This window comes from Periplaneta americana, chromosome 16, assembly GCF_040183065.1.
Source record: "Periplaneta americana isolate PAMFEO1 chromosome 16, P.americana_PAMFEO1_priV1, whole genome shotgun sequence".
Lineage (NCBI taxonomy): Eukaryota > Metazoa > Arthropoda > Insecta > Blattodea > Blattidae > Periplaneta > Periplaneta americana.
The window spans coordinates 165,853,546-165,866,601 of record NC_091132.1 but is presented as its reverse complement, the minus strand read 5'-3'; the positions used below and the strand labels follow the sequence as shown (position 1 = coordinate 165,866,601).

The following is a 13,056-nucleotide window of genomic DNA, read 5'->3' as shown; positions in this document are numbered from 1 at the left end:
AATTATACTAAAGCTCCACCACACAAATATTCCTTTGCTATGAATACAATGATCATTATATCATAGAGAAAAAATTTGTTATAAAATTCCTTTAACCATTACGTGAACTTGATAACTTTCCCGAGAATTTTAACGAAATTGGAGTCTACTTATAAGAAGTACAAAAAAAAATCAAATTCATTATGTTGATTTCTAGTAATTTTAAAATTGGTAAATTGAAGTTTCCAATTTTATGTGGAACAGATCCATTATAGGGGCCAATCTCCTTACTGATTGAATGGTATGAATGCTACTATCGATATGTATTGTTATAATCGACATAAAATATGATGCCAACTTCTAAATTAACAGTCAGTATTATATTGTTGACTTGTAGCCTACTTCAAAATGGACATAACGGCAATAATACTAAAATATATTTTCCCTGGATCAAAAATATAATACAAACTGACTAAAATCACATCAGTAGTAAGAAACTGTTTAATGCTTATCGAATATCGAATGCTAGAAACGCTAATCAAACCATAACTTCTGCTGATCTTTTTTTGCGTGTGATGTGTGATGGATGGCTCCTATAATGTATATCTTCCTTTTATGTTTATCCATGACCATAACAAAAAAACATGCGTTTACTAAATACTTTTGCGTTTGTAAAGTAGGCTTTTATTCAACATTATTTTATCCCAATAGTGAAATAAACACTTTACCTCAGAGATCATTAGTATTCTCCTAGTACATGGGCACATCTATACTTTTCCATTCAACTATTACTCAAGAAGTTACTCTATAGATATCACTACCTCTACTTCTTTATTACCATTTCATATATCTACATATACTACCACTATCACTACTACTATTACTACTACTGCTACGTCGTAATTTGTGCATTGCATCCATATTTAATTATGCGTTTCTTCTTTCTTTAATTTTGCAATAATTTACCTTTTGAGATACGAGGAGACTGGAACCTGCAAACTTGGGTTTATAGGACTTAATAACAACACGCCTTAATCAACTGAGCTATATAGACACAATGATTAATTACGTTTTAATATTCCTTTTAAGTTTACAGAAGTAAAATATGAAATTATTTTAATCACATAAGGCTCATGAATGCTTCTAAATAATTCCTGAAACTTCAAAAATATGAAAAAACACGTTTAAAATGAAAAAAATATTAAAATATTATTATCATTTGTTATTTATCCAACGCCTTAGATACCATTCTTCACATTTAATGGCGTCCTACATCATAACCTATGTAGTACATGTATCGATTCTAAAATCCATGCCATGATATCTGATTATATGAGGACTTATTTTCAACATATTTTCTTTTATAAAACAAATTTTTTTGTTATGGTCATGGATAAAATTACGTCTGGTACTTGTGCGCGTGATCTTCATTGCACTCGTGTAATTTAAGCACTTGGCTGATGCCTCGTGCTTAAAACTTTCCACTCGCGCAATAAAGATATACTTACCTCACAAGTACCATAAATAACTATTATTCAGCTATATTAAACTGAAATGCACTTCACTGACAGAATAAGAGTTAAAAATAAACAACAGTTTCATGCATGCTGTACTTGGACGTATGTATCAGAACATTTTGCAGTATTTAGAAATTATTCTGGAATCCACTCAAAATCGGCTACATAATTTATCACAGAGTTACAAAATATCTTTTCTCTACAAGTTAGATAATTTTCTATGTTTCATTTATTCCGAGCTGGGGCACTAACAGCATTTTGCAAAAGTTAAAACCTATTATGGAATCGAATAAAAATCAGCTTCATAATTTATCGTAATATTATAAAATAGCTTTTCTCTATGGGTAAGACAATGTTCTACAAAGGATATATTGCAAATACGTAAATACTAAAAAAAAAAAAAAAACAATATGTGAAAAAAATGACGCCAGATGATAATGTTTATATATACATCTAAAGCAAAATAGGCTAACTGATTTGGAAACGGTAGAAGGTATTAAGAATTTTAGACAAAGACACAGAGAAGACAAAACGAAGTCGTGTCCTAAGCATCAATATTTTTTCAAACACATTGTGGGAATGTGTAACTTGGGAACCATTAAGAGTAAGCATAAAAAGCAATTTAAAACGTAAAACGAGATAACAGTTCAACATTAATTCTCTTCAATATGACATACCTTGTAATAGTAAACAGTGATAAGTGTATTTTGTCTCTATCATAGAGTAAAAGACACTGTAAGTACTGTTGTAAAGAGATAGTTTTCAATACGATTAAAATACAAGACAAACACTGGAAGAAGGACACACAGCGTATTCTTTGTGCTCCACTCACCTCAGGTTCACATTTCAACACAGGGAACGAAATTGGCACTGGATCTTCCTCAAATTTTATCTCAGATATGAGATCATGGCTCTGGTCCACATATTCCTGCTTTATATCAGTCACATTCTGATCCAAGAAACTCCTTTCCTGCATTACAAAGAGACATCTTAAATGAGCAATTTATTACACAATGTTAGAAGACGACTTCTAACATTACAAGCTGCTCTCTATATGTCCATATGCAGCAGCTTTACAATATGATGAATAGGGCCAAGATTCATATACAAATGCAAATGCAAAAACATTTTTAGATATGTTATGAACGTCTGTGATAATACAAAGCTAGTCGTGCATATTTTCTTGCATATTTCGGCCATTACTACATATAATATATTAATGTGCATTATATCGTTTTTAATTGGTTATTTAACGACGCTGTATCCACTACTAGGTCATTTACCAGAAGCAACAAGTTATATTAAATATGTTTAGGATTAGTGTAAAACTGGCCTATATCTCCTATAGTGGGCGGGACATAAGTAACATTCACCGCTATAAATCCAAGGCATTTTATCAAGTTACTGTAATGGCTGGGATATAACTAATATTCACCGTGATTAATGTAAATATTGACAGTTTAGTAGCGTTACAACTGTAGTGCTTATTCCTTAGAGTACAGTAGATTTTCTGGTTTTGTCATGCAATACTCAGTTTCAGGCCCATAGTCATTTAACAAAAAACGTTTCTTTTGGTTTCTTCTATCATCCCTAGAATTTTGGGTATAGAATTTAATTACATTCTGTATTTCCCAATGAAATCCATCACCGCAAGAAATCCATTACAAATTCGACCATTTTCACTTTCAAAATCACTGCAACCACCTCAACGTTCGTCTTTCCAAACCACTATTATCATCATCAGGATACTGGAAATATTACATATAGGCCTAGTTATCCCATGTGAAAAACTGTATCTTACCTCAGTTTCACATCTTACTACGGGAACTGTGATCAGCACTGGAGATTTATCAGATTTGTTCTCCGATATGTTATCAAAGCCGTAGCAATCCATCTTATTCTCAATGCAGTTGCAACAAATTCTTCTCTTCCAGTTCACAAAGACATCGGAGCGAAACTGAGTTAGGATTGCTCATACAAGACACAGATAAGTGAGAGCAAGCAGGCAAAAGATGAAGTGAGTAACTGAGCAACCGTTTCACCCAGACACCCACGGCTGAGGAAGCCGTGATTTTTGCTTCATACACAATCACTTTTATAGAATCAGTACTTTTGCAGTTCACATTGGTTCGAAACTTCTCATATTCCAAACGTGAATAACGCTGCACCACCCCGAAAAGTTGCGACTTCAAAACCTTCTCGTTACTTTATTCCACGCACACATAAACAAGGTCTCCTTAATTCTGCAGTGCTTTGGAAAAGTGGCATAAATTAGTTTCCACAAACATTTTTAATAATTTATTGACAATTTACGGAACATCTGCTGGCTTGGGAAAAGAGACATAAGTATATCTCCCATTACAATAATTCATACAGAAGGGAATAAAATCGACATAAACCAGTGGGAAGATAGTTTTTTTCCCTTCTCTAAAATTAACATTTTTGACTTGTGCCACTTTCCCGAGCACTACAGAATTTTTGTAGCCATGCTGTTACTTGGCTGGCGACACCGTGATCAAGGAAGCTGTGATTGTCCTTTAGCCTTCCAATGAAAATAAGAATCTCATATTGCTTTATTGTACCAGGCTAAACTAAGATATGTAAGGACAATATTAGATAGATGGACGGACAGAGACAGACAGACAGATATTCTTTATTGTCAATAGTTTTGTAGCGCAAGTCTCTTCGTCAATGGAATTCAATAGCAGGGTTGCCAGATTGATATGACGTAAAATCACCGAAACTTTGTGCTATTGTAGTCCAATGTTGACAATTTTCTACTTTAGAAATAAGTAATCTCAATGTGTGTGTTCTTATGATAATTAATATAATATCGTTATTTTATGTCATATTCCTTAACTAGTAAACTATTGAATGGACACCTATTGAACAGGGTTGCAACATTGCGCGATATTTCGCCTTTTGGGCTACATAAATAGAGGTGTTGTGACCAATTTTTTTTTTTTTTTTTTTTTTAAGAATAGCGACTGTCGCCATTAGCATGAATTTTGTCTGGAATTTTCTTAAATTTGGGCGACACAGAAAAACCTCACGTAATCGTTTATATATTTCATTTTATTTACTTTATTTTATTGAGTAGTTCATTTCCGATACGTCGCTAATCCAATCCATGACCGACATGAAATACGGTACCGTACTAGATATTACCATTGTTGACACGCCGAAACTTGTCACCGATCTTTGACACTTGTTTAAACAAACGTATCGTATCTTCCTCGACCCAGGAAATAGGCCTACTGCGCATTTTCCTTAATCATATGACCAACAATGGGTCTTATATATCAAACACTGTACAGAATTTTCTAGCAATGTAAAAATTAGCAATCCAACCATAGTTCCTACTCCAACTTCACTCGCAATATACAGTATATGTTTCATTTATTCTAAGGTGTTGTTGAGTGGGATTGGTTTACATTATTTGTAATGGGTTGTAGCAATGACTTGAATTATGCACAATTGGAGAAGAGGGGAAAATTTGAGAAAATTGGTATAAAAAGCAATGCAAAACTATGCCATAAATAGTAACTTTACAGAATTTATTAAAATAATCATAACATGAACTGTTATTTCAGTACTATACACATTTAAGCCTTCATACACAAGTTATTAAAAAGTAATAACTTTTAAAATTAATTTAAAATATTTACATGAGGCCTATCTTGTAACAGTCTGCAACATTTCTTTTACTCTTTGGGTGGTAATAGCAATGTTGCCAAATTAGGAGGTTGTCCCCCTAAATTTGGGTGGGGGGAACATTTTTCCAGGGGTATTTTGGAATGATAAAAATGTTAGGGGGATTTTGAGGGGGAAAATGAATTGTAGACGGTTTTTTGAGGCGTTTCTCTAAACTATGTCATTGGGATGTATTTTTAAAGTCAATTACAGCGAAACTATTGTGTTGTGTACCGTAATTTAACAATGAATATCATGATGAATTCTCTATTCGGCCAGTATCGAATCTTGTAACCATGTTTTCTAACTTGCTCTCTTTATTACTAGCATTATATTATGACGCTGTCTTCCGTCCATCCTCGCGTTGCACACGTCATGTTCTCCTTGTCTTGGTTAAGTCAGAACACACACAATAGCGTCCGCAGTAAAATGCAGTTAAACAATTTCCCCAATTTACATTTACTGTATGCTTTTAATACAAATCATTTTCGTTTCTTTTATATTCAACATCTATGTTTTCTAATTAGATTTTAATTCATATTAAATATTATATACAATTGCCAGTGACGTAAGGCATGAATAACATTTTTAGTTCGAAAGTAATTTGTCGACTTCCCAGAATCACAGTCGGCACTCAACAAGGTGCAAGGGTAATGGACTTTCAGTGTACTGTCGCAATACTTGCAAAATGTACCTAACACAGTGTAGTCCCGCTCCATCAGGAGCCAACCAGTTCATAATTCGAGGACGAATTATGAGAAATTAAATCATTAATTAAAAATAATGCATGTTCTTATTTCACAATTTTTAAGCCTATCAATTTATTTATAAAGCAATTTCAAGGATTTGTACCTTTAGAATAGATATCTTATTTTAATAATTAAATATCTTTGCATATAAGAAATTAAATAATTTTTTTTTGTGCTACCAAGTATAAAATATCAACTCTGTAGCATAAGTGGATATAAAATAATAACTTACCTTTCAACAATGGATTTGTCTCCCAGAGCTTTGAATATTAAATAATTTTTTTACATATTTTCCTTTTTTCTTTGAATGTCATATTTGGACATACTGTGCAACCAAATTAGAGCTTTAATTAATTAGAGCTTACCCTGAGCTAAGTACACTTAACACACATAGATTTAAGGAACAAATCAGATTAATTATTTAATTGTTTAAGCTAATTGAGTTAAAATTGTTACTCTAATATTCATGTACTTCTGTATTTTCTATTTGTATATAGACCCTGTTATTACATGCTGTATGTATTTTACCATTTATTAATGTGATTGTGCTCAATGAACTCTCGTAATTTTGTGATATATTTTGTATAACTTATCTGAACTGCGCCCGAGCACGAGCTTCTGCTCTTTCGGGCTGCAATGCCTAATGTAGCTCAAGTGTATAGTATTAATAAATATTGTTATTATTAAAAAAAAAAAAAAAAAGACGTTGTAGATAGTGCGCAACTAATCCAAATACTTAATAATCAAAGTATCAACAAATCGTCTTCCAGAGCAAGAGCATACTGGATTGTACCAGTCTAGTATATACGGTCACGAAGCTTAATACGTAGTAAATAAGCATCCATAGATTAGTTGCTAACCACTAGGATCGCTAATATCGCCTCATTACAGACGATGCGAAATAGCACCAGAACAGTCAATTGTGCTAAGGCCCATACAACTCAAGCTTCATGACTGTATATACTAGACTGTTATTGTACCGTGAATATTATATTCTACTGCTTGTCAGTGTGCATGATGTGTGAATATTTTTTTCCATTCAATTTTGTATGTATAGTCACATTTGCTCATTTTTATTTTACATTTTTCCGGAATCCCTATTTTCTAAGTACAAATTAGAAAATTTATGAAGTTTCTTTGAATTTTAGGGGATTTATTGTTCCTTTTTTGGCAACACTGAAGAATAGACCAATATTCTTGGATAGGATAAGAGTAGGTATATAAATAGAGCAAGGTGCATGTTTATCTTTCACATTTTTAATGTTTGAAGTTTTCTTTACTTCAAGAAATTAGACTAGCTTTCATTTTTAGAGTTGTTTTTGTATTTAACATATTATTTATCGTAACATTTGCCAATACAAAACGAATAAACTTAACAGTATTTCTGAACTGCCGTTCACAGTGTATACATTTTTCAGCTCTTTTCTTTTTACTCGGTTAAGGATCCTGTATCAACTACAAGATTACTTAGCATCGATGGGATTGATGATAGCAAGATTGCATTGAGCGAGATGAGCTCGAAGATTCTTCATAGATTACCCAACATTCGCCTTACGACTGGAGAAAACCTCGGAAAAAACACTAGGTGATCAGGCCAAGCGCGAATCGAAGCCACACCCGAGCATAACTCCTGATCAGAAGACAAACTTTTTTTCATTAGTTGTTTTCGGAAATTTCGTTTGAAGTTGCAGATCGTTAATGACATATTCCAATGTGGAAAACATGTGTAAAAAAAAAAAAAAAAAAAAAATTACACAATCAGATGTCACAGCTAAATCTCTAGGTAGAAAATCACAATACACATTTTCTGTATTTTGCCCTCAATTCTCTGACAGTGTCACAATTTAACTTTCTGTCAAGAGAACTGGCGACATAACCACACACATAATGCTGAGCACCCACATCACTTCCCGGAACTTCCAAATAATTTGAATCTAGTATATGAATAAAGTTGACATTCGTCGCTGGCTGAGAACCAGTTTGTTTCATGTCCAAATTAGCATTCTTTTAGATTTTGGAGCCAATTTGTTCTATATGCGAGGACATATTCCTTTGCACCCTGTGTATTCTATCTGCACTCTACAGGTCAATATCTTTTTTATTCATTTATTTTATTGGGTTATTTTACGACGCTGTATGAACATCTAGGTTATTTAACGTCTGAATGAAATGAAGGTGAAATGAGTCCGGGGTCCAGCACCTAAAGTTACACAGTATTTGCTCGTATTGGGTTGAGGGAAAAACCCAGAAAAAACCTCAACTAGGTAACTTTCCCCGACCGGGATTCGAACCCGGGCCACCTGGTTTCGCGGCCAGACGCGCTGACCGTCTACGCCACAGGTGTGGACTACAGGTCAATATCGTATGAATTCATTTGTTCCATGTCCACCCAATTAGAATCTGTTAGTACCAATTTGTTCTATCTCCACGTGGACTGCAACAATTGCGTGAACCAATGAGACGCCCGTTAGTAATCACGTCACTAATTATTCGTTGTTAGGATACAACTTCATCAATATAAGAAGTTTTAGATTTAGCAGAACGAGATAATTTCTTTCAACATATATCACAACAGAATGGTTTCTACCCTGTATGTATGCGTGCATGCCTTTTCAAATTACTCGAAGCCAAAAAGTTCTTTCCACATATATCACAACCGAATGGCTTCTCGCCCCTATGTACGCGCAAATGTTTTTTCAAATTTCCAGAAGAAGAAAATTTCTTTTCGCATAAATCGCAACTGTATGGCTTTTCCCCTGTGTGCACGAGTGTATGAGTTTTAAGAATATGAGATTTCGAAAATTTATTACCACATATATCACAACTAAATGGCCTTTCCCCAGTGTGCACGGATGCATGCCTTCTAAGGCTACCAGATTGCGAAAATTTCTTTCCACATATATCGCAACTGAATAACCTTTCCCCTGTGTGTACGCGTGCATGAGCTCTCAGAGTAGCAGGATTCGATAATTTCTTTCCACATATATGACAACTGAATGGCCTTTCCCCCGTGTGTGTGCGTGCATGGGTGTTAAGAGCACCAGAGTTAGTAAATTTCTTACCGCAAGTATCACAACTGAATGGCTTTTCCCCTGAATGTATGCGAGCATGCCGTTTAAGAGTACCAATTTGCGAAAATTTCTTTCCACAAATATCACAAACGAATGGTCGCTCGCCTGTATGTAAGAACGTATGCTTTTTCAAAGTATCCGCAGTCAAAAACTTCTTTCCACATGTATCACAACTGAATGGCCTTTCCCCTGCGTGTACAAGTGCATGGACATTTAGACTACCAGACTGCGTAAAAGTCTTCCCACATATATTACAAACGAATGGCCTTTCCCCAGTATGTTGGCGAACATGGATTTTAAGACTACCAGACTGCGAAAATTTCTTACCGCAAATAACACAAACGAACGGCCTCTTGCCTGTATGTACGATCCTGTGCTTATTCAAATATTTCGAAGTCGAAAATTTCTTTCCGCATGTATCACAACTGAATGGCTTCTCCCCTGTGTGTAAGAATGCGTGTCTTTTTAGACGATCCAATTGCAAACAATCCTTTCCACAAACATCGCAAATGAATGGTGTCTTCTGCCTATGTAAAAGAGCATGGCTTTTGAGCCTTGCCGAGTCGAAAAATCTCTCTGCACAAACTTCACATTTGTATATCTTCTGGCCTGTCTCCAGGACCTCATTTTCAGCAATTCTGTCGCAAGAAGATGGCACTCCAATGCTGTGAAGAATATATGCTCTTAGTTCAAGCAATAAGTCACAAAAAAATGAAATTACATCCAACACAAATATATTATTACATGTAATAAGTAGCAAGCAATGTCAAATAATATTGAGATGTACCTATATAAATCTACTCGAGCTATATCTCAAAGTGCTACAATTTGATCACTTCATAGATCGATATCTTAGTAGTAATGTATAGTTCGGATCTTCTTACTTTATGCCCTAAAGTTTCCCCCATTACTATATAATGATAGTGGATTATGGTTATTTTCTAGTTTCCAGGTCGAATTTTCTTTTGCCTACTTTGTTTCGAATGTCGGTACTGATAAATAAAACTGGTAGTGATTTTGTAACTCTTATATTGGCAGCAGTAATAGCCATTGACAGTAGTTAAATTATTGTTCTACATTTCTAAGCAGAATACTGAAAGCTAGTGAAACTTGAATACATTAATAATTAATTAATACCAGTATTAATATTAATACATAATAGTCAATTTATGTTCTCCGTTATGGCTACAATTCAAGAATGTTGTCTGGTAAATGTAAATACATAAAAGTGGCGTGACTGATACATGCAGGTGGGTAATCGACTGCATTTCACATTTTAATGAATTTCTTTCGTGTTTCGATTTTTACTGGAATAATGTCAAAGAAAGGAAAAAGCATGGCAGTGATTCCTCCTAGAAAGAAAGCGTGTGCTATTCAGAGTGTGTTTCAGAAGTCTTACTGTAATTCATTTGCATAATGAATTCAAGAAAGAAGATAATAAAAAAGTAATTATGCATACAGAAACAGCAATTATAACAAAAACAGCAAAATTATTTGGAATAAGTATTCTTAAGCATACATTTTAAAGTGGTATTGTGTTTTCGGAATTTGTATACTAATAATTTTATGTGGTGAAACAAAATACGTTTTTAGGTTAGGTCTCGTGATTCAACTGTTTAGTCAAACCTATGAATTTCATATTGCCAGACAAAATACATTTAAGATAATGTAATGCAGTAGATAACAGCTGAATTGCATTGACAAATTAGACGGAAAAGCATGCAGCACAAAAATACATTTTCAGTTTTCTCTTATGCTATAAATTAACAACCATTCAGATCACAGTTTACGTGCCACATCGGCCAAAGAAAATACTAGTAATATTGTTGTAATATTTATCTTGAAATTCTAGCAAATATTACATGAATGTTGGCCTGTTATGGTGCTTCAAAGAGAATTCAATTTTATACAATTACCGCTACATTATAAAACTTAGAAACAATGGCTCTGGGTGAATGATTTATTCATGACTGATCTAATATTAAATGTGGTATTCTAACTAACCATTTCCCTACACCTTGGATCTCTTTGATATTATGTTGGTAATTAGTGGCAAGTTTATAGGGTGCCTACAACAGTACATTAGAATATACAGGTAAGTGTGAAAGGATTTTTATGCTGAAAGTATTTGTGACTGTCAACTAAAACAACGTGTTTAACTCTATACACATATCACAGAAGTGACTAAAAGAAAAGAGAAATGTCCCTTCTTTGGTGTAGTTTTTCTGTAGTAATTACCCCAATATTAAGCTACTTAGGCCTACCCTAACATGGTAATTATTGTTTATTCATATAGCCCTAAATGTTGGTATTGATCATGAATTTATGATGTGACAATAATTTTTAGAAGCATTATGTTAGTGTTTGATATTGCAGCATGGATTTGCTACAAATAAGAAAGTGATAACAAATTCACAGATTGGGATCCCACTTGTTACGCGAGAAAAACATGGACTACGTAAACGGCCAGTGACTGATGCTGATTACTTTACGAAGAATGTAATTATTGCGAGGTTTATTTATGACAAATTAAATAAAGGTAGGAAGGTTACAGGAATTATTGTGTTGATATATGCAATATAATTCTGATATTAGAAATATATATAAAAATCGGAACAGATGCATTATAGGACCCACCCCGAGTATTCCATAGTATCGATTATATATCGTATAGTTTCGATTATTATATCAAGTATGCCATCTTAACAAAACTAAAGCATACTACAAACGTGTATCATTTAATGAAACCGACAACAATGAAATTAAGCACATATTAGTCAGCTTTCTTTTAAAATATATAATATTTTATTCCAAATAAAGTTAAAGAAACAAACCAAAGATAAACTTAAATCTTAAAATATTTTACCACAAATTCAATACGGTCCACGTAAAATACTAATTTTACTCTATTTTTGCTGCATTTTTAGTCCTAGGAAAATACCAGTGTTTGCAAAAACACAGTTTTACTAGTATTTTCCCTGGACCAAAACATTTAAATAAAACGTTGTTGTAAACATTATCATGGAGATGTTCCATTTCACTTTCTCCGTTATCCAAGTGATTTCATAAAGTACTCCAATACGGCATTCATGTGTTCATCATTTAATACCTTGTAATTTCCGATGACATCTCCACATGAGTGCATCTCGTTTACTTTTGCATTTCTTCAAATCCATCCCGGGTTTACGTGTTTCGCAGAAGATTTCACTCTTAAATAAATCACAATGACATAAAAAACCACAGAACATATCTGTATTCATGGATAAGGCAAGTAAAAACGTTCTCTTTATAATTCCATAATTTCAAACTCTAGGCTTACATTTTAAGCCAACAGGAAGAATTTGATCCACTTCTTTTTGATATTTAACTATAGCATTCGAAATTGCCGCCATGATTAAAATCAAACTAATTTACTACAATATTCGTTGGCTGGAAACATAATAAAAGCGATATATATCGATAATTTAATTGATCGAAACGCTACTTCCGTTGAACTTTTTTTGTGGCTTTGCATATTCTTATATTTAGGATGGGTCCTATAATCCATCTTTTTCTAAAAATCCTTGCATAATTTTAATTTAATGTTTCAAGGGAAGTAGAAACAGCTGCTAAAGTTCTGGGACATATGAATGGTAATTACGAAACATTTATATAGAGGACCTTTACCATCAGTGAAGAGAATTTTGAAAGCCATATAAAACTGTATGGAGCAAAGGGGATCTTTATACACATGCACGAGAAAGTGATGCAGATATAATAACTGTTGTAATCTGTTACTTGCCATGGTAATAACAATTTCAGTTAATCTTAATTCATTTAAGTATAAAAATATATTGAGGTGACAATATAATTAACTACATAAATATGATAGAACACAGTAATTTTCATTATCAAATTTTTGTCACCATGATTAAACGAAGCTATGAAGGACTGGAAGAAAACCAAACCAGCACAGTACACTCACCTCTCAGAGAAGATATTTTCATCCTCCTCTGAAGATAGTTCCTCTTTCTCTTGCTGAACTCTGTCCAGATCGAACATATCTTC

At 33.6% G+C, this 13,056-nt stretch overlaps 2 protein-coding genes across 2 annotated transcripts in view; both read right to left on the bottom strand.

Annotated features, from left to right (window-relative positions):
• Positions 1 to 3,978, bottom strand: part of LOC138691783 (zinc finger protein ZFP2-like) — a 12,293-nt gene extending 8,315 nt beyond the window's left edge. The window contains exons 1-2 of the mRNA XM_069814175.1: positions 3,298 to 3,978; positions 2,329 to 2,466 (exon numbers count right to left, since the gene is read on the bottom strand). Coding sequence (XP_069670276.1) covers positions 2,329 to 2,466; positions 3,298 to 3,390 — 231 coding nt within the window. The 5' untranslated portion in view covers positions 3,391 to 3,978. The remainder of the gene's footprint in view (positions 1 to 2,328; positions 2,467 to 3,297) is intronic.
• Positions 3,979 to 7,160: 3,182 nt separating this feature from the next.
• On the bottom strand, positions 7,161 to 13,056 carry LOC138691784 (zinc finger protein 235-like). Its single transcript, XM_069814176.1, has 3 exons — positions 12,974 to 13,056; positions 12,119 to 12,218; positions 7,161 to 9,674 (listed from the first exon to the last, which is right to left on the bottom strand). Exons 2-3 carry the CDS (start codon positions 12,136 to 12,138, stop codon positions 8,522 to 8,524), a joined length of 1,173 nt encoding a protein of 390 aa, XP_069670277.1. The 5' UTR covers positions 12,139 to 12,218; positions 12,974 to 13,056; the 3' UTR covers positions 7,161 to 8,521.